This window comes from Myxine glutinosa, chromosome 10, assembly GCF_964187855.1.
Source record: "Myxine glutinosa chromosome 10, kmMyxGlut1.1, whole genome shotgun sequence".
NCBI classification, from domain to species: Eukaryota; Metazoa; Chordata; class Myxini; order Myxiniformes; family Myxinidae; genus Myxine; species Myxine glutinosa.
In genome coordinates, this window is record NC_136270.1 from 116,789,809 (window position 1) to 116,815,629 (window position 25,821).

Sequence of the window (25,821 nt, forward strand, 5' to 3'; positions counted from 1 at the left end):
TGTAACGTTTTGCTTTGCCCTTTTGTTTAAAACATTTTTTATACCTCCGCCGATGAAGTCGCCGCAGGGATTATGTTTTCAGGTTGTCCTTCCGGCTGTCCGTCCGTCCTTCCGTACGTCCAAGATAACTTGAGAATGGCTGAAGGGATCTTAGTCAAACTTGGTACAGGTATGTATAAAAAGGTAAAGATTAACTTGTTCGATTTTGGTGTCACAAAGTCAAAGGTCAGAGGTCATGTGAGGTAAAAAAAAAATCCTGTTACAGCGATAACTTGTGAACCAGTGATGGGATTCTGACCAAAGTTGGTGCACTTATGTAGAATGATGCAAAGATGAACTTCTTTGATTTTGAGCTCAATAGGTCAAAGGTCAAAGTCTGTAAAAGGTTTATAACTAGATAACGGCTGAAGGGATCTACTTCAAACTTGGTACAGGTATGTATAATGATGTAAAGATTAAATAATTACACTTTGGGGTGAATAGGCCAAACGTCAAATGTCAGATGTCCCGTAACGTAAAAATTCTGCTACAGAGCTAACTTTTGAACCAGCCATGGGATTTTCACTAAACTTGGTATAATTATATATTATGAAGCAAAGATAAACGGATCGTTTTTCGGGTCAATAGGTCAAAGATCAGAAATCATGTCAAGTAAAATGTATGCTGCCATGCCAATTTGTGAACAAGTGATGGGATTTTGAACAATTTGGTACAGGTATATAGGACAACCATCACTGCAACACTCCACCGATCTGGGCTTTATGGCAGAGTGGCCAGACGGAAGCCTCTCCTTAGTGAAAGACACATGAAAGCCCGCTTGGAGTTTGCAAAAAAGCACCTAAAGGACTCTCAGACTGTGAGAAACAAGATTCTGTGGTCTGATGAAACCAAGATTGAACTGTTTGGCTTCCATCTTGCCACTCTGCCATAAAGCCCAGATCGGTGGAGTGTTGCAGTGATGGTTGTCCTTCTTGAAGTTTCTCCCATGTCCACACAGGATCTCTGGAGCTCAGCCAGAGTGACCATCGGGTTCTTGGTCACCTCTATTACCAAGGCCCTTCTCCTCCGTTTGCTCAGTTTGGCTGGGCGGCCAGCTCTAGGAAGAGTCCTGGTTGTTCCAAACTTCTTCCATTTAAGAATTATGGAGGCCACTGTGTTCTTGGGAACCTTCAAGGCAGCAGAATTTTTTTTGTTGGCTTCCCCAGATCTGTGCCTCGACACAATCCTGTCTCTGAGCTCTGCAGGCAATTCCTTCGACCTCATGGCTTGGTTTTTGCTCTGATATGCATTGTCAGCTTTGAGACCTTATAGAGACAGGTGTGTGCCTTTCCAAATCATGTCCAATCAATTGAATTTACCAGAGGTGGACTCCAATCAAGGTGCAGAAACATCTCAAAGATGATCAAGAGAAATGGGAGGCATCTGAGCTAAATTTCAAGTGTCACAGCAAAGGGTCTGAATACTTATGTCAATGTGATATTTCAGTTTTTTCTTTTTAATAAATTTGCAAAACTTTCTAAAATCCTGTTTTCTCTTTGTCATTATGGGGTATTGAGTGTAGATTGATGAGGGAAAAAATGAATTTAAACGATTTCAGCACAAGGCTGCAACGTAACAAAATGTGAAAAAAGTGAAGGGGTCTGAATACTTTCTGAATGCACTGTATAATGATGTAAACATGAACTGATTACATTTTTGCATTTAGAGGTCAAAGGCCATCTCTTCAGTAAAAATCCTGTTACCGTGATAATTTGTGAACCAGTGATGAGATTTTGCCCAAACTTGTAATACGTAAAAATCGTAAAAATGTGATACTTGAGAACAGCTAAAACAACAAACACAACAGGCATTTTAAGGCCATTTTCCCTGCAAGAGTGGTGGTTAGCCTTGCGGTCCCCATGACAATCTTCTCCATTTTGCCCTATTTTCTGCATCTCCCCTTGTTAACCCCCTTGCCCGCATTTCTTCTTCGACCATCTTTGGCCAAGTCTTTCTCGGTCTTCCCCATCCTCTACTTCCTTCTACATTCATTTCCATCACTCTTCTCAACCAGTTACTTTCATCCTTCCTCAACACATGACCAAACCATCTCAAACTGTTCCTCTTCACAGCATCCATCTATTCCCATCATCTTTCGCAATTCATCATTTGTCTTCCTCTCTCTCAACGATACTCTGCACATCCACTGAACCATTCGCATTTCCACCCTTTCCAGCCTTCGTTGCTGCTCTACGTTCATTACCCATGTCTCGCTCCCATAAATCATAACACTTCTCACACATGCAGCATACACCTTTCCCTTCAGCTTCAACGACACTCCCCTCCTCGTCAGCACGCCACTCAGTTCCCGAAACTTCTTCCATGCACATCTATCTCACTCTAGCAACCGTTGCCGAGTCTGATCCACCTTCTCCATTCAGCATGTCTCCTAGGTAACAAAATGTTTTCACACCTTCCAGCTTCACGCCGTCTCCAAGATCCAACTCAACATTTCCTCCATCTGCAACTCCCTCTGTGCACACCTTACATTTGAATGTAGCTGCCACACTGGTTAATGACCCTCTCAGACCACTACATTTTTGATGAACCCACTCAGCGCACATTGTACATTGAATGGAATTCACTCCGACACCCTTCCTGCACACAGCGCACAGCCACTTTCCAGTTCTTTCCACCTCACCACATGCTTTACCACTTGCCATCACCTTCGTTTTTCCGATATTCACCTTCAGACCTTTTGTCTCTACACATTCCTTCCAATTGTTCATCTTCTCCTTCAGTCCATCCATACTTTCTGCAATCAACACCAGATCATCTGCATACAACAACTCCCACGGTAAACCCTCCTTTACGTTCCGAGCCAGCACCTCCATCACAGCTACAAATAGTAGTGGACTTAGTACCAACCCTGATGCACTCCCACCTTCACCTCAAACTCACCACTGTTCCTGTCCTTCGTCCTTACAGCTGTGCACGCTCTTTTGTACATTGCCATCACTAACCTGATCAACCATTCCTCCACTCCTAACTTCCTCAATGCCCATGTCACTACTTTGCGTGGAACCCTATCGAATGCTTTCTCCAGATCAACAAACCCAAGAAACAACTTCTTCCTCTTCTCCATGTACTTCTCCTGCAACTGCCTCACAATAAAAAGCACGTCTGTCGTTCCTCTTCCTGGCATAAATCCAAACTGCATTTCGTCGGTCTTCACTTTCTTCCTTATCCTCCTCTCCAACACCCTTTCCAATACCTTCATTCCATGCTCCAATAACTTTATCGCTCGGTACGAGCCACTCTCCAGTGGGTCACCTTTCCCCTTGTATAGAGGGACGAGGGTACTCAGTTCCCAATCCACTAGAATGCGGCCTTCTTTCATCACCAGATTGCAGATCTCTGTCATTCTCTTCACACCCCAATTTCCCGCTGCCTTCAACATATCTCCCACAACTTCCGTCGGCCCTCCCGCTTTTCTACTCTTCATTGCTTTTATCGCTTCCTCAACTTCCTTCTCGGTTATGTTTCTGTTTCAACTTCTCAACTTCCTTTTTCCTTCCTTCTCGGATACTTGAAAACAGCTGAATGGATTTAAATCAAACTTGGTGCAAGTATGTGTAATTATTTAATAATGTGGGTGGAGGCACATCGATCGACGATGTGACGTCGAAGTGTTGTAGTTTTTTTTTTTTTTTAACAAATGTAATGTATTGATATCGGAGAATATTGATAAAACTGTCTTGCAGAAAATCTAACCATACGGCAAAATGACTCGTGCATCATTGATGTATTGAAATTTGTGTGTATGATTGTTCAGAAAGGAGCTTGAAACAATCGAACAGGGAATAACATGAAAATCTATTCTCTCCAATTCGAGCTGGCCTTCAAAGCCGGCTGCTGCCTCTGCATTCTCTACAGACCAAACTCCTTCCTCTACCATCCTCAGCTTATTACAATAACAGTGTACAAAGCCTTCATCTGGAGTGTCATTGAATATGGTTCCACACTATGAACTGGTGCTGCTGCTTCTCATCTTTACCCCCCTTGAGGCTTTAGTCAGAAACTCCAAGTCTCAGGATCTGATTCGTAGGCAGGTTGGTGACCTTGCAGTGTTTTACCAGCTCTCTACTGATCATGCTCCTCTTGTTCTCTGAACTCCCCATCAAGCCTCTGACCCTCCAGGTCACACATGCCCTGCCAGAAAAACCTTCCTTTCCCCTCTCCAAGTCTAAACTGAATATTCACTTTCCTTCTTTCATCCCACTCTTTTCTTTCCTGTGGAACTGTCTGATTGAGTCCATTGGCTCAAGCTCTTCCCTCTGGGATTTTGTCTGCTGCCCATGACCACTTCATGGTTTCTCACATTTCCACCCCTGACCTTTACTACCACCACTGGCAGGTTGTGGTAGTCTGTTGAACATGTTTATTGTGAGAAATTGAGGTTATTTGTCCCCTACAGGTTTCATCGGAGGGGACTATAGGTTTGCTGTCTGTCCATGCATCCCACCTGTGGTCTTGCAGACTTTCCGCCCTTACCCTTTAACATAAACATATTCAACTGAAACTTGAAACAGCTATCGGAGACGCCTCTTCACGGTGGTTGTACCCCCCAATGCAAGTCAGGGGCCAAATCTTCCCCGGTCTTCCCAGCTGCCTGGATTTATCAGAGCAGCGCGTTCATGGTCAGAGTGCAGATCGGTCCCCATGTACCTGACCTTTCCCTCTTGTCTCTTTCTCTTCTCTAACTTTGTTGTGGCCCTGACTTCGTGAAGGCAGGGGTGCACAATCTTGGATATAGAGGATCGCTTGGTTGCTCCTGCGGGATCGATCGGCTGTCTCCGTGCCACGGGCTTGTTAAAGAGAACTGTCCGGAGCTATAAAACATGAACAATGACAACAACAACAAAACTTGGTGCATGGCTTTATTATGATACGTTTCAGAACAAGTTAGAGTTTCAGAGCGCTTCGTAAAATTTTCAGTTATGCCCTTTTTGGACTTAGAAAATATCACACCCATAGGGGACATGTATTGCAAAGCAATTCTCCTTCTTGTTTACATTGTTTCCATTTGATGGTTCGAACATTGAATGTGACATGACATAAAATGCCTGAAATTACGAACAGAAATAAAAAATAAAAAAACTTCGGATCCCCATCTCCTGGCAACCAGGAAAAAACATTTTTAATCCACGATTTTAAAATGAATACTGAGGTTTAAGTGATAACAGAATAGCCTTTTTTTCTACCAATGCTCTGCAAACCATTAGTTGCATTACTCAATAACTTGATTAGGATGCCAGGATTGATCGTCAAACTCAAGTTGAGTTTGGTTCCTGATGTGACTCTAAGCTACCGTCCTGTTGATTCACCAGGGTAAGGTGTTGCATCGATGAGTACATTGTCCGAGAGTGGGGATGCCATGCCTGTGTTTCCATTTGCCGGTTGATGTTAAAGATTCGGTAACGTCTGAAAACAGTGGATCATTGTGTGCCGGTACTAGGGGCAAATTATTGGAATCCTGCCCAGTTCGAAAGGGGTGCTATATCAGTGGCACAGCAGTTCCCTACCTGAAAGTGATGTTAACCTGCAGGCTTTGAGTGTCAATGAACTACTGATATGTACTATGCCAACTGGGGTGGTAATATTTGGTTTGCTATCGTACCCATCAAAGTACCACATGAGTGTAAAAAATGTCTTATACCTTTAATAAGCTATGAACTGCACCTTTTAAGTGTTGCTCTCTAAAGTGTACTCACAACTGTCAGATGTAATCGCCCTCTGTTTAGGCAATAATGCTTTGGGGAGATTGCGACTTGATGGGGAGAAGTTCGTCACTCTCTGGTAATGCTCCTACGAAGGCCAGAAAGAAGGCGTTGCTGCTGACGAGAGCATGGTTCGGGTTCGCCTGGGCCTGTTCGAGACGGTGAGACCGGAATGGGTTGGGACCTTGATGTACGAGCTTCACTTCGAGCTCGGTGAGGATATGCAAGGAGCGCCGAAACTCCTGTTCGCTGCAAGGATGGGTGGGATGGGAAACAAGAAGATGATGGAGAGGTCTGGAGCAGTGAGTGGAGTTTTCAATGTTTATGACTGCAGATAGGAGCTGTGGGAAAATGGCTCGGAATGGATTCCCAATTAAGTTGGGAAATCTTTGCCATGAGCACTTTTAACTGGCTCTGTGCCTATCTGCCTTCTTTAGGCGTTTCCTATCACAGGATGTCCCTCGTCAGTGAATTGAGAAGCTACATTATGACGTATTGTCTCTCACAGTTATCTTATGGTGTCTGACTCTTGGTCCCGTAACATCCACCCCTTGGTGAGATACTGGAAAATGAATACCTGTTACTCCCCCATTGGGCCTACACTATCCTTAAAAAGTTTGGTCACCATCAGTTACAGCAGTTGAATAAATTACGTTCCCCCTATTCCAACCAACCCCATAAATCTCAAAATGTATAAAAGCTAATAACTTCATTTATTCATCAGTAACCCCCAATAGGCTATATATCGATCGACTATCCTTACCAAGTTTGGATGGTGATCACCCAGGCCATTAGAGGGATGCTCCGCCCCCCACCCCCCAATATATTAAAAATCTACAGAGGATAATGAGTTAATTTTTCTGAATAAATTTCCCATGGGGCCCCCATTATGTACCCCTTTCCCTCCCCTCCCCCCAACTTTAGATTTACTACCATGCCCCCCTCTTTTACTCCTCATTGTCCCCCATTATTTTTTCTAAGTTAAGTAAGTGACAATATTCCGTCTCAAGATATACAAGATATAAGGGAACAGCGAGACAGACAAGCAAACCAGAAAGATGTCGGGCATAGCATGATACTTGTGAAATCCAAATAAAAAATATCCTTCTAGGTTTTGATTGGTGAACCAATTAATTGGCCCGATATGCAAATTCTGTTCAACCTCGAAGAGTACCAGCTTACAGGTAGGTCGAGTTTGTGCATTATTTGTTGGAAAAAGTATCGTCTGTGTATTGAAAGAAGACTCCATCGATGTTTGTGTGGTGTGCATCTAAATGGGACGAATGGGTTTACAGGTCTTAAGGGGTCCAAAGGGTTTTTATTGGGCTTTATAAGGGTATTAGGGTTTGAAAGATATAAAGGGTATTTTCCAATATAATTTGGGGTCTAAACTGGTCTAAAGGGAGCAGAGGTCTTCAGCAGTGTAAGGGGTCTGAAGGGTCTTAAAATGTCTAAAATTCAAATTCCTTACTTCTTACGAACTCCTTACCAATTCTGTTTGTTTCCATTCATGAGCAAAGTCATGGAATCCATCATAATCATTGCAGTTGATTTAAAATCCTTCCTTTTCTACAACAATCTCATCTCAGATCATCAATTTGGTTACAGACCAGGTCACTCCACCTTGGACCTGCTGCTTCTGCTCACCCAACAATGGTGGAGGCCCTCGATGTCAGACATGAGATCTATTTGGACATACAGTGCCCTCCATAAGTATTGGAACAGTGAAGTCAAATTTGTTATTATTGCTATGTACTCAAGAAACTTGATTTGAGATTCAAAAGATGAATATGAGTCAAGATTACAGAAGTTCAGCTATTATTTTTTGGTATTTCTATTCATACTATGTTGTAGAACAATAGCACTTTTTATGTTCAGTCCCCCCATTTTAGGTATAGCTACACCTACAAGTCCTTCATCCGCAGCTTGATGGAGTACTGCTCACCCCTCTGAAGTGGCTCTCCTGCCTCACACTTTGTTCAGCTTGACATTGGAAACCAAGGCCTTCAAGATTACTGGATTATCCTTCGATGAAGCCGATTCCATGGGTCTATCATTCTGCCATCGCAGACAGGTCGGTCGTCTCTCTGTCTTCTACCGTCTCCTCACTGGTCTTGCACCCACTGATCTTTCCGTGCTTTGTCCCACACTCCACCCATCCCCACCTACTCCCCCTCCTTGATGCGCATCATGTTGAAGTTTTTTAAATTTTTTTTTTTAATTAATCTGGAAATGTCAATATTCAAAGAAAAAATTAATGTTTCGGTCTGATGCAACTGCCCTTAAAGAACCATCTTTAGAGGCCATTTTTCCCCGCAGAGCAGGGGTCGGCCTTTTTTTGGGCACCGTGGTCCCCTTTTCGAAGCAATGTTTTACGGCCGGATGCCCTTCCTGCCGCCAACCGCCAACCCTGTTAGTCGCCTCTTGCGACACACAGGGAATTACCAGTGAACTGGTACTCAATTTGCCGAACTCAGAAGGATGACAGGCTGAGTCAACCCCCTGGTGTTAATTCAGTGATGACCGGGATTCGAACCCGCGATCCTAGGATCCCAAGCCGGCACCCTAACCGCTAAGCCAACACCAGGCTACTGCCCTTAAAGGAGGCTTTGTAATTTTTTTAACCCACCCTTACCCTAAACCCCCGCTAGAGAGCATGACAATACAAGAATGTAACTCATCTACAAGTGCAAGATATAACAGACATTGATAGGTGGGTGGTAGCCATCGTGATTACCTGTACAGGGTGCACAGTGTTGGGATGTTGTAGTCCCGGAGCAGAAGCAACGTTGGCAGCCATCCTTCAGTCAGCTCTGGAGAAGCATGGAATCCTGCACGTACAATTGTTGTTTGTAAATAGGCCATTCATCTTTGAATCGCAGGCAATTGCTTGAATGGGATGAACACATTTGTGAGGTTGGGCAGCGAACTTAGCATTCACTTTTGCGAATCCCAGGATAATATCAAACGGATTGATGTTGTATTTTTCCTCCGATTTAAAACAAATCTGGAATTTGCTTCCCTTTCTGATCGCAGGTCAGATGTTGACAACTATTCAACTCTCTGACGTACCCTAACTCAAGAAACATTTTACATCAATGGATTTTGGCATATTGCGGATGATTTTCTCAAAGAGATAACATGTCTTCTGAAGTGCTGGTTATGGAGCAATATTGAAGTGAAAATGTATTCGAGAAGGTATCCAATGGGCCCAATCCTCAATTGGGAGGCAACCTGGGTAACTCTTGGGCAGGGTCCCGGCAACTATCGAGACAAATAATTGCCTTGCTCCTTGTATGGATGAGTCGCTGACATCTTATTTGGCTGATCAGGGGAGCTAGGAGGCCTCCAATAGGTCAAGGTAGGAAATAGAAATTTGCGAAGAACACCTTGGGTGTTCATCTAGCCTCTTCACCTTACCTGTGAGACACCAGGATTACAGTTTGTAGTTGAGTCTGAGATTTAAACTCAGGCTAGATGACTCAAAGCTGAACGTGCATACCTCTAGTCTAGAATCTAGAGTCCTAGACCATCTCGCCAGCCCAATACCACCACGTAGAACCAGCTTCGCTCCTACTAACAAATTGGGAAAATTTGTTGTAAAAGGTGCGGTACGATATCGCTTTCTTGTTTGAGGGAAAGCTATGCGTACATAAGGTAATCTGCAAATTTTAGTTAATAAATGTGTTCAGTGAGTGCATAATGATGAATGTGCCGAGCAGTTTCCCAAACAGCTGTTTGTTGTGTAAATCTGCCACGGAAGGGCGCGTACGTGGAAGGGAACGGAGTCAAAGTTGCGAAGCCATTTGGAAGTCACCTTCGCTTGATTTGTTGCCAGTCGTGGCTGGAAAATTTATCACCTGGAAAACGTGCATCAAAGGTCTTCCAAATAAAGGTTGTGTGAGGGTTGAGAAATAATGTGTTGTCTTCAAACAGACATTACGCAGTGTTTTTCTTGGAGAAGTGTCCCACGTTTGTTTAGCCGGATTAAAAAAAAACAACCGGATACTCGACTGTAAGCACGTAAGATTTGCCTCTGGAATTTAAACTCGAATCTGACCAAATCTTAACAAATACTGACAATACTTTAACAGCTCCAATTCATCAGTTTTTTTGGCACAGGCCTTTCACTAATTGACATTCAACTGAAAGTTATTTGGGTAGGAATTAGCAATCCTACTCCTCAATATAGTCAGGTTCACTGTGTTTTGTCGTTCAAATTTTTTGGAGATTAGCAAAACTATACATTTTTGGGATATTCAGAGCATGAGGAATCCAAAAATTAATGTTGGCATTTGCGTAGACACCTGCATGGCCGCCATTTTGGATTTTCAAAATGGCCGCCATAAAATACATAATTTGCGCTATCTCGGCTTCTAGTGAACCTATAATCTTATTTAAATATGCTAATCCTATGTTTTCTGGGTCAAGAAAACCATTGGTGGGATCATTAGACTTCTAATCCTAACACTTGCTTCACTTTTAGGACTTTCCAGATGTTAGTGATACAAAAAATATTCCGCATATTCAGCATATTCCTGAACGGTATAGACCTAGTAGATGCTGTGTATAAGACTTATAGTTCAATCTGATAGCAACAAGGCTGCTTTCTTGCTTTATAAACCCATACCTATAACTTCAAAGGACTTGCAATATCATGTATTATGTAATACAGTTATATCACAAATATAAAGACAATGGTTTTCAATTACCTTTGTTTGTTGCTTTTCTATAATCCTGAGCACTATTTTGAGGCCTTTATTGGATTCCTTGACCCAGAAAACATAGGATTAGCATATTTAATTAAGTTTCTTGGTTGACTAGAAGCCGAGATAGCGCAAAATATGTATTTTATGGCGGCCATTTTGAAAATTCAAAATGGCGGCCATGCAGGTGTCTGCAAATGCCAACATTGATTTTCGGATTCTCCATGCTCTGATAATTCCAAAAATGTACAGGTTTGCTAATCTCCCAAAATTTGGAACGAAATTATATTTGTTAACATAGTGAACCTGACTATTATGTCCCTTCATGTCCTTCATTGTTTGAGAATTTGTAACATTAAATGCCACTGCAACTCGTATTTTGATGTGACACTATATACCATTTGAAACTTCCTGATGTTTTTGACTTGCACAATGAAAGAAGTTGCTATATTTACCAGGATGAAAAGCCACCACCATGGTAGGGCGTGCGGCCTTTCCGGTCTCCACTAAAGTCTCCCAAAAGTCGTGATAGAGACCTTTAAATCCGCTCATATAGACGTTTCCGGATGGTGGTGCACTCTGGAGCGGTGAACGCTCTGTTGCCGAATCCGCCACCTCTGGCCCAATCATGGCTACCTCAAAACCACCATTTTCAGGAAACATCCGTAGCAGTTCATCATAGTCGCTCGGTCTTGCGTCTAGGGTCTCGGCATGAGAAGCACCGGCTACGTGGATGTGAATCGGTCTGCCGGTGGTTGGTGCCGATCCAAAGAGCCGCAGAGCAAAGCCCAAAGTGAGGGGTCGAGATAAGGCATCGGTCACCATCCTTCGAACGGAAGCCAAAAGCTCCTCGTTGCTGGGCTTTGCCTTTCCGGCATTGGTCCAAAGTAAGACCATACGTCGGGTCTCCAACACGGTGTGCAACTTATCCTCGAGATTCGGTTGCATGTCAAACCACTCGTCCCAGCCCGTCACAGCTGTTTCTGGCTTGCTCCAAGGGGCTAGAGCAAAGGGGATGTCACCTGCGCAAAAGATTATTGCAATTAGTTTTGGAAAAACACGTGATTAATGTTGAGGCAGGAAATAGTTAAATTAAAAACAAATGAAAAAACGTTAATTAAAAATTAATTATTAAAATGTACTCAATTAAAAGTGTACTTTAAAAATAAAAAATAAAAAATTTTTAAATATAAAATTAGATGCCACCACAACAAAAATTATAAAATAAGACTTTTTAGAAATTTAAAAAAAGTGTACTCAATTATAAAACAAATGAATTAAAAACAAATTTAAAAACATTGACTAAAAATTAATTATTAAAATGTACTCAATTTAAAAAGTGTACTTTAAAAATTAAAAAAAATTATTTTTAAAATAATGTAAAATTATAAAATTTTAAATTATAAATTTTTAAATTATAAAATAAAACTTTTTAAAAATTAAAAAAGAAAAGTGTACTCAATTAGAAAACATAAATGAATTAAAAACAAATTAAAAACAATTAAAAATTAATTATTAAAATGTACTCAATTTAAAAAGTGTACTTTCAAAAAAATTTAAAATTATTTTTAAAATAATATAAAATTATAAAATTTTAAATTATAAATTTTAAAATTATAAAATAAAACTTTTTAAAAATTAAAAAAGAAAAGTGGACTCAATTAAAAAACATAAATTATTTAAAAACAAATTAATGTTCCCTATTGTGTCAGCAAACAATAGTCATGTTGGTTGGTTGAGTGTTGAGAGGACATTCTAATGTACCCTACTCTGTTACAGAGCATCGTTTCTGCTGAAGCAGCTTCTTGGCAAGGGTTATACTGGCTGGTTTGCCATTGCCATCCCAGCAGTGGTTTGTGCAGGAATTTGGAATTTGTTGATGGTGTCGGCTATAGCTCGCCGACTTTGTACAGGATGCTTTGAGGTCTTCGACGTCCACCAACTAATGATGGGACGCCTATTTAACATGCATCCGAGGGACGGCTCACGCATTGATTCACCAGCCTGTGAAACACCGGGATGACGGTTTATATCTCGGTTGGGATTAGAACCCAGGCAAGACGGTTTCCAGGCGAATGTGCGTAGCGTGCTTCTACCTCTTGCTAGCCATTGGGAGGAGAATTGATCTAAAATGAGAAATACACGAACAAAAGTGGTCAGCCTAAGATAAATCAGAAATTCCAGCTCAGGTCACAACTTGGACTCATACATTTTCACATGGTGCAATTTTGTTTTTCCTCATTCTTTCCTTGTTTTTGGTGAGAAGGTGGTATCATATTTTGGGTTTAGTAGTGAAATTTTGTACATTCTTGATGTTAACGAAACACAACACTCGCTTCCTTTGTGGAATGAATGCTATACCTTAATTCCCAGCATGCTTGTGGTCGAAATAGCCATGTATCCGGCTACTTGTAACTCAACCGCACCTGTTCTGCATCAGAAGGTGCTAGCTCAGTTGGTATGGCGTGCTTGCCTCTGAGCTCTCCATTCATGGGTTCAATGCTCGATGCTGCAGGGTTTTTTGTGTGCCCATAACCTGACCTTGACTGCGACCAACACGTATGCAATTTATTTTGTTATGCTCTAACAGTATTTTGGGGTGCTCCAACAGAAACACAAACAACATGGATGAATGCTATAAAAGGTGCCTTTAGTGGCGAGACATACATACTTGCTCCATTATACATATAGATTTACTTGAGCCCTGATCTTGCTCCCAAAAAGCTTCTTTTTTTTTCTTTTCTTTTTCTTTTTAAACCATTGTATGCAGTGATTGGGCCTCGGAGGCCCACAAGGTTTTTTTTGTTGCAAAAACTATGCTGTACAATTTTTAAATATTTTTTTGGGGGGAATGAGCCTCATTTTCACCGAATTTCATGTTGTTACACAAAATTCAGTGACATAAAAAAAATTCATTCAGGCTCGTTGGAAAATCTTCATTCTTCACTTATAACTCGACAATCCGACACGATTGCAGGCCTGGGGCCTTCGAGGCCCCACATAAATGTTGTTGAACTACTATGTTATATCATTATTTTCTTGAGTTGAGCCTCATCATATGCTCCTATAACTTGGTTACAAATAATTCAGTGACAAAAATATGAAAATTTAAAAACTTTACACGAATACTTTTGTGGGGCCTCCGAGGCCCAATGGCTGCATAGGTGTAGGATTTTTGACAGTTGTGGAAATATACATTCTTAATATAAGGATTAGTGAATCATATTTTTTGAGCAAATACTCCTCCATCAGCCTCAACGTTTTAGAGAGAAAAAAAGTCGAAAAACCAAGAACAAAAAAAAAATTGCAAAAAAAAAGAAAAAACATTCATTACTTGTATGGGATTATTCCAACTAATAGGATCAATGATTCACATTTTCTGAGCAAATACACATCCATGAGCATCGACTTGGATTGAAAGAAAGATACGAAAGAAAAACAATCTATAAAAAAAAAAAAACACGACGACATCCGTTGGGCCTCCGAGGCTCAATGGCTGCGTTTATGTAAGATTTTTGATGCAAAGCATCTAAGAGTTAAAGAAGGCCTTCCTCTGAGTGTTGAAAAACTATCTGCCAACTATCGTGTGTCGGAAAGATTTGCTTGCCTGTGTACACAAGCCACTCCATCAAACGATCGATCGCTGCCCACTTCAGCTTTTTGCAGAATTTCTTGTGTGTTGACCAGTTGTTTCTCTGGCACTCTCTGCTGCAATAATAGACGTTCTGGCATCTGTCGAGATTATTTCCATCGTCATAAACATAATACAGTGTATATACCCACAATTATGTAGTCAATGGATTATCAAACAAATTGCAAAATTTCAACACTGCAGTTATTTCTAGGCCAATCTACCTATTATATATACTAGGGCATGCCCGTACTATATATATATCTAAAATTATATCCCCCCCCCTCTATTTACATGACATGGTTTGGGTCATGAAATGTTTTGGTTCATTCGCAACGCCAAAGCGAACGGCGAACGCTTTACATGAAATGGTTTGGTCCATGAAATGTTTTGGTCCATTCGCAACGCCAAAGCGAACGGCGAACGGCTTGCGAGTACAGTGACAATCCCCCCCCCCCCCCCCTCTATTTACATGAAATGGTTTTAATTAGTTTTAAAACATAGTTTAACGCCAACATATGGCATGCCCGTACCCGTACTATCCGTAATGGCGCACGCTCTCACAGGAGCTCCGGAAGGTCGCATATCGCAGGAAAGCGAAAGAATCGCAAATTAGTTTTAATTAGTTTTAAAACATAGTTTAACGCCAACATAGCGCCAACATAGTTTGCCGACGGGAAATAAATGAATACGCTCTCAAATGTGCCATCCGAGGCAGAGTCTGTTCGCCACGTTCGGCACACGTGATAGCTCGCTGCTCTCTGATTGGTTGAATCGTTTTTTGGACATAGCTCGGTAACTACTTCTGCGATTAATTTAAAACCTTGAAAAGGCACATCCTCGGGTCCCCAGCAATATACCTGGCAAGTTTCAAGTATATCGGACCGGTAGTTGTCGAGAAACAGCGGTCACAGACAAACATACAAACATACAAACAAACACACACACAGAGATTAGTGGAATTATAGATAGAAGATATATATATATATATATATATATATATATATATATATATATATATATATATATATATATATATATATATATATATATACATATATATATATATTGTTGCGGATATGAGGATTGTATTTTTTTGATTGTATTGTATTGTATTGTAAATTGTTATGAATTATTGCTTTATTCTGAGCCCTCCTTGCTCCAGTCTGTTGTATAAAGGTCAAAGGGTGTTCCGGTAGTTAATTCCATAAAGCATACATTGAAGGACACTATAATACCCTTGTTCAGTAGTTTATTTCCTTATTCTGTGTATGAGGTTAAGGCTTTGTCTTCCATTAAAATGACACTCCATTGCACCAAGTGAAATAGATAGATCCCCTTTCATTCCCATTCCCAAAAACCGCAATTGCCAATTGTTCCCTCCGCGACTCCATTCGCCACGAGGTAGGCTCGGAGAAGAAGGGCGTGTCTCCACCTCGTCATAGAGGGGAGGAGTGAGCCAGCCCCGAACAAACAACCAAGCACGAGGGGTTTGGTTTGAGAGGGCGGAGGAAGAGCGATCGAGGAGGTTCGCGAAGGTTGAGGGGCGGGGCCTATATAACCCGCCGCGGGACGCTCCCCAAGGAGATGAGTTCTGAGTTCTGAAAAGAGACGAGCTTCAGAGAGAAGTGCGCAAGGAGGGAAGAGAAGCGAGAAGGAAGCCTTTAACACAAGTGCGCGAGAGAAGCGCGGGGAAGCCTTGAGAGAAGTGCACGACGTCACCCTGCTCGCTCCCAGCCTGACGAGGCCCGGTTTGCTGTGCGCCCTGCAAAGCCTTCCCACTTGTGGTCCGAGCTGAACCTTCCTCCCGGTCCAGCCAATCGTTCCTGCCTCCATTCCCCATTCGTGTGAGTCCGTCTCTGTTTGTTCTGTCAAGGGTATAAGTTAAGCCTGTTTAGATAAGGTAGTAATTTTCACTGTGTCACCTGCTTTTTCCATGTTCCCTGTATATAACCGTGACTGCTCCTTTTGCTTGTGTGTGTAAATAATAAATCCCGTTACTCTTCTGTACGTCTTCTTCTTCCTCTTTACATTCGGTCGCTTTAGAGTTTTCCATATTGAATATCTGTGGCGCGATCTGGCCAACGTTCGGGGATCGGGTGAATCGGGGAAACTGTACGACCGCGGGGCCTCCGCTCGGCAAACACAACATCTTATCCGCGGGCCGTAACAATATATATATATATATATTGTTGGGGATATGGCATTTGGCCTCCATATCCGCTTGTAAATATTCCCCTATTTCCCCAATACTCCCCAACTATCCCCAATCCCCCATTCCCTAGTCCCATTGCCTGTAAATAACACTCTGTAGAACCGACCTTCCCCTTTTTTCCCCCATTAAATGTCGTGCCCAGGTCCACCGCATCTCACGTAGACAACTTTCGGACATCTTGCTAGTTATTCTTAGTCTATGTCAGTTAAGGACTCGTTTCCATTAATTCTGACTCTTCGTTGCACCAGAATGTGATCGTATGGCACCAGTAGTGAGTTTAGGACCTCCCCATACCTCCTCCCATCTTCCCCATGAAACACCAACAACAACAACTACAACAACAACAACAACAACAACAACTACAACAACAACTACAACCACAACTACAACAACAACTACCACAACAGCGCGCGGGGAGTGTGCGTCCTCACTCCGGCTCGGTTAGCCGCCATTACCCATGTGCGTCGACGGGGTTACCACGAAGGGGCTGCCTGTCGGCTCCTCGTCAGGGGCGGAGCCTGGTAACCCCCCGCAGCCAGTGAGAAGCGGCGGGCCGATTCCATCTGGGGCGGAGCTAACGAGCCGAGGGCGTGTCACTCCCCGCCGGATATACGCAGCCACTTACCGGACGTGACGTCAGATGCGCCCCCAGCTTGAAACGACAAGTCGCGACCTCCCCGCATCTATTGGACCGGACCGGGTCGATTCTGTCCCTGAGCCAAGGTGCACCTTGAGCCATCGACTACCCGCTTTCCTTGCCATCAATCCCCGTGTGAGTCAGTTTTGTCCTGTTTATCTGTCGTCTGTCAGGGCTACTATAAGACCGTAATTAAGTGCCTATCTTACTATGCTGTACCTCTCATCCCTGTAATCTGAACCTTCCGCACTAATATAACCTCCTCTGGAGGTCTTGAGAACTGTACCCTTGGTGTCGTGTCATTTAATCCAGCCGTTGTGTCCTTTCCTTAATTGATTTAGCATAGCGCGACTTAGTCAACGTTCGAGTGTAATCGGGTAACTTGTGCGAACACGGCGGCCATTCCGCTCGGCCCAGCATAACATCTTAATAAGTCGTGTCCGTAACAATTGGTGTCAGGAGTGTCGGATTCGGACCTGGGACTAAATTTATTAGGCCCAAATTTTGGAACACCAATTGTACCACTAGGGTAACAATTGGTGTTGGGAGGTAGAATTCGATCCGGAGCGCGTTTTACGCGCTCGAAATTATAACGGCGAAATTTGATTGTGTTTTACAAAATATAAAAACCCGAATTTTGAAAGTCGCGCTATGGCAGACCAAGTCGGCTGGGGTCCGGTAGAGGAGAGTGAGGCAGGGTCGGTCCAGGACCAAAATGAGGGACATAAGGAGAGCGAAGCAGTGAGGGTAGCAGAATCACAAAATAGCGTCATTGCGCCCGACGTTGCGGGCGCACAAAATGGCGCCTCGCACATTGCTACGGCGGCCGCACCCGCTGCACAAGTGGGAGGGATGGCCCAAATGCAGGCCCTCATGGAGCAATTTATGGTACAAATGCAGGCGTCCCTCAACCTGCAGGGTGAGCGATTGGAAGGCCAAATGGGGGTAATGGGGAACCGGATGGATGCTCAGGGTGAGCGATTGGAAGGCCAAATGGGGGTAATGGGGAACCGGATGGATGCTCGGGGTGAGCGATTGGAAGGCAAATTGAGGGACATGAGGAACGAAGCGAGGGGTACCAGTGAGAAGTTAGACAATAATTTTGAGGGGTTAGACAACGGGATAAAAGAGGTGAGAAATGGGTTAATGGGGGTAGAAAACAGAATGGCCGCTCAAGAGAATCAAATGGAAGGGATGCAAAAGGGGTTAGAGGGGTTAGAAAACAGGATGGAAGGCAAATTGAGGGACATGAGGGACCAAGCGGAAAGGGAAGTTAAACAAATGGGGCAGCAGATAGAGGGGGTCAGAATGGGGGTAGAAACCAAACTGGATGCTCACAGGGAGGAAATGGAGCAGATGAGGGTGGCATCTGGGCAGGAGATGCAAGTGATGGGAGAAGAGATCAGAAGAGGTGTGAGTGAGGAGGTCGGAGGAGTGCGCGAGGAGGTGAGGCACTGTGAGGAGCACATGGAGAAGGAGGTGAGAAAGGGGACTGTAAAGTTACAAGGGGGCATAGAGGACCTGACGCAGGAGGTGGAACAGCTGACAGAGGGACAAACGAAGTTAGTGGAGCAGGTTCAAAGGAACACTGCAGTACTCGGAGGGTTAAAGGCGACACAAAAAGAAATTAAAAATGACTTGATAGCGACGAAGAGGGAATGTCAGATGGTACGTGAGGGACTGACAACGAGGTTGGACGAGGTGATAGAGGTAATGGAGACGAAGGACCGGCAGGTGAGGACGCACATGGAAACGGTCAAGGTAGCCTTAGAGGACGAACTTGAGGAGACGTACCGGGGAATAAAAGAGGTGAAGCAGAAATTAGAAGAAGTGGAAGAAGGGGTGAGCGAAATTAAGAAGCGACGGAGAGAGGATAAGAAAGAGATAAAGGAGGAAGTAAAAGAATTGGTCCAAAGTCTGTGTTTGGATCGTGATGATGTGCTCATTAACCGGATGAGGGATTCGCAGGTGATGGAGGAGAAGCGAAGAGGAAGAGGACCCGGTGTAAGTGGTGACCAATATGGTCGTGCGTATGATGCGCCAGGGGATTTAAGAAGCTTGGGGGTCGAGATGGACCCGGGTGTTCGTGAGAGGCCGTTGGTGAAGTGTGCGACAGGTCTGGTGTGCGAAAAAGGAGGTGTGCGAGAAAGTCCGACTCTGGGGTGTGTGAGGAAAAAGTGCGTGCCAAGGAGTGAGGGTGCTGGCGAGAATGAGTCGGTCGTAGCGCGTGTGCGAGGGAGCACATGGAAGCGCGGTGTGGTAAGTGTTACAGAGGGTGTGACGGGAGAGTGTGCGCAGGAGTGTGCGCGAGAAAGGTGTGTGACGGACAGGTGCATGGGGAAAGAGTGCGCTGTCAAAGGCAAGGAAGAATGCACGCCTGTGGTGAGTGTTACAGAGGGTGTAACGGGAGAGTGTGTGCGAGAAAGGTGTGTAACGGACGGGTGCATGAGGAAAGAGTGCGCTGTCAAGAGTAAGGGTGAGTGCGCTGTCAAGAGTGGAGGTGAGAGTAGTAAGTGTGACACGGAGCGTGAGTTGGTTGTGACAGGCGAGAAAGGATGCACACCTGGAATGGTAGAGCGTGAGTGGGAATGTACGCTGGAGTTGGTGGTGAGGCACGTGGTTGGGTGTGCGAATGAGAGCACACCTGTGATTGTCACAGAGGAGGGGGCGCGAAGAGGTGTGTTGGTGAGGTGTGCGACCAACGAATGTGTGCCAAAGTGTTCGGTGGTCAGGTGTGTGACCAAGGCTGTGAGTGGAATGAGGGTACCTGGGTGTGTAAGGAAAGGGACGAGGAGCATGGGAACGGCTGGATGTGTGAGCAAGGAACGGGCTGCGGGGTGTAAGAATCCAGGTGAAGCATCGACGGTAACCAGGTTAGAGGTTAGGTCGACTTTTAGCCGAATCGGGCCCTCGGTGCGTGCCGGGCCTCGCTTTGAACGGCTGCGTCCGTGCTCCACTAGGCGGAGCGGGCAGCCCGATAGAAAGGGTCGTCATGGCGACCACTTTTTGTTGAGGCATTCCGGCAGGTCGCGATCGGGACATTGGATGGCTCCACGCCGAGATGGTGCGTGGGATCTCGGCCCGGGTAAGCCCCCGTCCCTGCACCGAGTGCCGGACGCATCCAGCCGCTGGCACAGAACAACCCGCATTCATGGCTTGGCTTTACAAAGCCGAGCTTTAGAAGTGAATTGGCGCACCGAGAGGCATTAGTGAGTAGACTGTGTGATGAGGTTAGTGTTTTGGCCCCAAAATTAGAAAAAAACAAAATTTGATGATTGGCAAAGGATTGGCAGTAGTGATTGGCAGATGATGAGTAGGATTGGCAAATTTTTGATTTGTTGCAATTTGATGTGCAAAATTGGTAGTGAGCGATGGGCCCGGTGGGTAAGGGTGGCATCCCTGCCACCCTTCCCATGGTGGGGGCAAATGCGCAATAGCTTATGGGGTGTATGGCAGTGAAAACTAGCCCGGGTGGGTTAGGTTATATTGTGTGTAGGGATCTAGCGAAGATGACATTAGGTGACGATAAGGTTTAGTTAGGGACTGATACCTGTAGTGGGGACGCAGGTAGTTTAGTGTGGTTGATAATGACGTGGGAGCGCAATAGTTTAAAGGGACGACTGGGAAGCGCAAGTTTCAGAAGGGAGTAGTTAGCTGAAATGATGCCGTGTGTGTGAGAATTGAACAGGTGTGATTGCACAGGTGTGCAACTGGACAGGTGTGTGGAACAGTGTGTGAGTAATGAGTGTTGTGGATGAGCGCGAATGCGCTTGGGGAGAGAAGGGTGCAGGTGGCACCAGGTGTGAGAGCACAGGTGTGCAGGTACAGGTGTGTGGAGAGAGTTGGAGTAAGTGGTACGAAGTGGTGTGCATGGTGCGAAGGTGTGGATGGGGGAAGAGTGGACCCCTTTCACGAGTACCTGGGGCGGGTAGTGTAAGTGTTAGGTAGAGGGTATAGGTAAATTGTGGTTGGATATTGGCATTTGTGGTGCGGTTGCAGAATGGTGTTGTGGATGGGTGCATGAGTGTTGTGGAAATGGATGGGCGTGTAGCCTGTTAGTGCGTGTAGTTGGTTGGGCACTCCACCACTGTGAGGATGTCGGCCAGGTGAGGCCGCAGGTGGGCTCTGGGAGCCGGTAGTTGTGAGTGGGTGCCTGAGGATCCCGGGTGTGGATCGGGCAGCCCAGTGCCAGAGAGGGCACCGAGTGGGGAGAGCGCCAGAGGGCCTTCCCCAGGTAGTTAGGATAGGGTGAGGAGCAGGTAAGCTCGGAGGCAACTGCAGTGGTGGAGGTGTGCAGGTGGGTAGACCCGCTGGGAGAGGTACACGTCGCGGCCCAGAAATTGTGCGAGGGCACCGGGAGATGAATCGGGGGAGTGAGACCCCAAATTGAAAAGCACCACAGTTGGTCAATGGGAATTGGTTTTTAGAACCCATAGTGTAAGTTGGCCAATGGATTGGCAGGGAAAGACCCCGGGTAGTGTAAAGTTGTTAAAGTCATTTAGGAAATAGTTAGGATTGATGAACCTGTCGCACCATACGCAGCCACTTACCTGTGGTGATGATGATGACTCCACACCTGTGTTTTCTTTGTTTTGTTGCAGGAAATGAGATTGCTGTTGATTGGTGAGACGCATCACGACGTGGATGAGACATTGGGGTGATTCCATCTCTCCCTCCTTAGGAGGGACTGATGATGAATTGGTAATGGCAAATTTTGATGTTCAGTTGGAGATGGCAAATTTTGATGAGAGTTGAAAATGGCAAATTTGATTGGTTAGGAGGGAGAGAAGACGAATTTGGTTTATGGGAGGAACGGGGAAGACAGTAGGGACGTTTGTTGATTTGTAAAGTAGATGTTTATGGGTAGTGTTGTGTTGTGTGGATACAGTAAGGGGTAAGGGAGGGGCCATGTAGGTTACCTGGTGGGGGGGGGGGGCGTACGGTAGGAACGTACCTGTCTCACCTGGTTCCCATGTGCCCCTATTGTGCATTACCTAATGTTGCGTGCACTTTTGCGCCCTTACCACCTTACTCACTTGTCTGCTTCTTTTGTCTCCCACCTCCGAGGATCTGGCTTTGGGGCAGAGAGAGAGGAGAGAGAGGTGCTGGCTCCGCAGTTGTGGGCCTGCACTTTCGCTGCTTGCTGCCTGGATCGATACACCATATGGACCGCAATTTTGGTGGCCACCCACAATGGACCGCAGTCTTTTGCGGCCAAGCACCACCCATTGATGGACCTCTGGGTCAACGTGGCACCTATGCCAAAGAGGTGAACCACTAATAGTTGGCCCCCTGACGGCCACAATAAATAAATGGACGCGGTTGGCGCCTTTCTTTATTTTTGAAAGAAGTACGAAGGCCAAGTGCACCACACGAAGGCAAGACCAGCGGCAGAACATCGGCCGGCTGCGACACCACACCATGATCATTAAACATTTTATTGGTGCACCGGATGGTGCTGACTGTGTGATGGGGTGGTGCTTTTGGTGCTTGGAAGGGGTGCTCTGCACATTATTAAAGGCCGTAAGGCCACAGAGCACTCGTGGGTTGGTGTATCGATGCTGGCATGCGTGCTCCCTCTATGCATAACATCTGCATGTGTTCCTCCAAAAACAGGTCCTGGATCGTAGTGTAAATATCAGCGTAGTCTTGTATATAATGCTCCCTACCGGCTGTATGTTTAGTTTGAGAATTCTTTCCGCGATTCGGTTATCCTGTGGGTGTGGTTCTGTGAGGAGAAGGGTGCAACGTCGCAGGGGGACATATTTACTCATTTGTGAATATCTGTAAAACTGTCGCACTCAGGGTAGAGTTAATAGTAGAGGGAACTACATCTGAGTGCCACACTAAAATAGGTAAAAATTTATCGGGTCGGACGCCCCGAGGGTAGAAAAGGGTGCAATGTTGCGGATATGGCATTTGGCCTCCATATCCGCTTGTAAATATTCCCCTATTTCCACAATACTCCCCAACTATCCCCAATCCCCCATTCCCTAGTCCCATTGCCTGTAAATAACACTCTGTAGAACCGACCTGCCCCTTTTTCCCCCCCATTAAATGTCGTGCCCAGGTCCACCGCATCTCACGTAGACAACTTTCGGACATCTTGCTAGTTATTCTTAGTCTATGTCAGTTAAGGACTCGTTTCCATTAATTCTGACTCTTCGTTGCACCAGAATGTGATCGTATGGCACCAGTAGTGAGTTTAGGACCTCCCCATACCTCCTCCCATCTTCCCCATGAAACACCAACAACAACAACTACAACAACAACAACTACAACAACAACTACAACCACAACTACAACAACAACTACCACAACAGCGCGCGGGGAGTGTGCGTCCTCACTCCGGCTCGGTTAGCCGCCATTACCCATGTGCGTCGACGGGGTTACCACGAAGGGGCTGCCTGTCGGCTCCTCGTCAGGGGCGGAGCCCGGTAACCCCCCGCAGCCAGTGAGAAGCGGCGGGCCGATTCCATCTGGGGCGGAGCTAACGAGCCGAGGGCGTGTCACTCCCCGCCGGATATACGCAGCCACTTACCGGACGTGACGTCAGATGCGCCCCCAGCTTGAAACGACAAGTCGCGACCTCCGAGCGCTGAGCGACCTCCCCGCATCTATTGGACCGGACCGGGTCGATTCTGTCCCTGAGCCAAGGTGCACCTTGAGCCATCGACTACCCGCTTTCCTTGCCATCAATCCCCGTGTGAGTCAGTTTTGTCCTGTTTATCTGTCGTCTGTCGGGGCTACTATAAGACCGTAATTAAGTGCCTATCTTACTATGCTGTACCTCTCATCCCTGTAATCTGAACCTTCCGCACTAATATTACCTTCTCCGGAGGTCTTGAGAACTGTACCCTTGGTGTCGTGTCATTTAATCCAGCCGTTGTGTCCTTTCCTTAATTGATTTAGCATAGCGCGACTTAGTCAACGTTCGAGTGTAATCGGGTAACTTGTGCGAACACGGCGGCCATTCCGCTCGGCCCAGCATAACATCTTAATAAGTCGTGTCCGTAACAATATATATATATATTATATATATATATATGTATATATATATATATATATATATATATATATATATATATATATATACGTATATATATATATATATATATATATATATATATATATATATATATATATATATATATATATATATATATATATTGTAACGAATTTGGAAAGTGTAAAGAATGTGAGAACTGGTTTGCTGTGTTTAACTGACCCTCGTAGAGTAAATAAGGTCGAAGGACGTCCCCCTAGTTAATTCCATGAAACTTACACACAGGCCACGATATATCTTTTTAAATAGCTTATTTCCTTATTCTATGTCGGCTAAATATGTGTTTCCCACTAGATTCACTCTGCATTGTATCAAACGAAATAAGCGTAGGCCCCTTTCAATTTCCCCAATCATCTCCGCTCTCCAAAGTTCCTTTCAAAAGCGGTGTGAGTGGTGTTCAATCCCGCAAGCCGCATGTGCTAATCTCGGAGAAGAGGGGGGTAGGAGCCACCAACTCACGGGCGTGGCACGTCGTCATGATCAAAGGGGGAATCGGACAGCCCTAACAGCCAACCAGCACCGCGGTGAGCGACCCGGTAGGCGTGCCCTCACAGCCGGCGGCTTGATTCCGACCCGAGTAATAAAAGCGACTGGAAGGGACTGCTTCGGCAGATGAGAGAAGAGATGAGATGAGAGGAGAGATGAGCTGTGAGATGAGAGATGAGAGACGCTCCAAAAAGGAGAGGTACTTGGAGATGAAACAAGCTTTGGAAAGACGCGCTGAGAGGAGGGAGACGGCTCCACCAGAAGGAGAGGAGCAGGTGTGACCGAGCCAGCGCGTGACGTCCACAGCATCAGCAGCGTCGACGCGACCAAGGGTTTTCCCGCCAAAAACGCGAAGAGTGGGAGCTGCTACCTCCAGCCCTGCCGGTTGCATGGACCTGACCCTGCCTCCCTCTCCAGCAACCTACCTCCGCCATTCCTGCCTGCAATTTCCCCCGTGTAAGTGTGAACGTCGTCTGTCTTGATCGTTGTCCTGGGGTTAAGTAAACTGCATAGAAAAGCTAACGATTCACTGTGTGACTGCTTCTTCCATCCATTGCTTGTAAATAACTTTGATCACTCCTTCTTTTTGCTTGTGTGTATAATAAATCCTGTTATTCCTCCGTACTCTGTCTTCTTCTCTCTTCCTTCTCTTTCGGTCGCTTTAGAGGTTTCCAAATTGAATATCTGTGGCGCGATCTGGTCAACGTTGGGGGAGTCGGGCCAATCGGGGATCCTGTAACGGTCGCGGTTGACCATCCGCTCGGCCCAAAGTAACATCTTGTCCGCGACCCGTAACAATTGGTGTCTCGGAGTGGGATACGAGGCCCGAACCAAATTTTTAAAACGTGTAGAAAAAAAAAAATTGGTCAAAATTATGAGCTGCCGAAATTTTGTTGTTTTATAAAACCCGAATTTTGAGATCGCGCCATGGACAATCAAGGCGATCGGATGTCGGTGGGGGAGATAGACGGGTTAGGGGTAACCCAGGACCTCGGGGAAATGTATGTGGAGGAAAGGGAGGAGGAGAGCAATGGCAATGTGGTTGAGGGAGTATCAGGCGCACAAAATGGCGGCCTCGCGCACGAGGTTACGGGCGCGCAAAATGGCGCCTCGCACATGGTCACGGCGCCCGCACCCGTAGCAGCGCCGCTGGTGGATTTGAACCTTTTTTTATACAAATGAAGGCCCTTATGGCCCAGAATAGCGAACAATTGGAACAAAGAATGGGCAAGCAATTAAGGGAGGACATGGGGTCCAATAGCGAGAAATTGAGGGAGGACATGGGGGCCCAGATCGGAGGGTTAGGGAGTAGAATAGAGGG

The 25,821-nt window shown here is 45.3% G+C and overlaps 1 protein-coding gene across 2 annotated transcripts in view; it reads right to left on the reverse strand.

Annotated features, from left to right (window-relative positions):
* Nucleotides 1-4,902: 4,902 nt before the first annotated feature.
* Nucleotides 4,903-25,821, reverse strand: part of MSS51 (MSS51 mitochondrial translational activator) — a 40,957-nt gene continuing 20,038 nt past the window's right edge. Inside the window, exons 3-6 of one of the 2 annotated variants that reach the window (XM_068126231.2) lie at nt 14,073-14,197; nt 10,921-11,487; nt 8,497-8,590; nt 4,903-6,008 (exon numbers count right to left, since the gene is read on the reverse strand). In XM_068126231.2, the coding sequence (XP_067982332.1) occupies nt 5,780-6,008; nt 8,497-8,590; nt 10,921-11,487; nt 14,073-14,197 (1,015 nt within the window). In that variant the 3' untranslated portion in view covers nt 4,903-5,779. The remainder of the gene's footprint in view (nt 6,009-8,496; nt 8,591-10,920; nt 11,488-14,072; nt 14,198-25,821) is intronic. The other variant, XM_078786028.1, reaches the window with a different exon arrangement.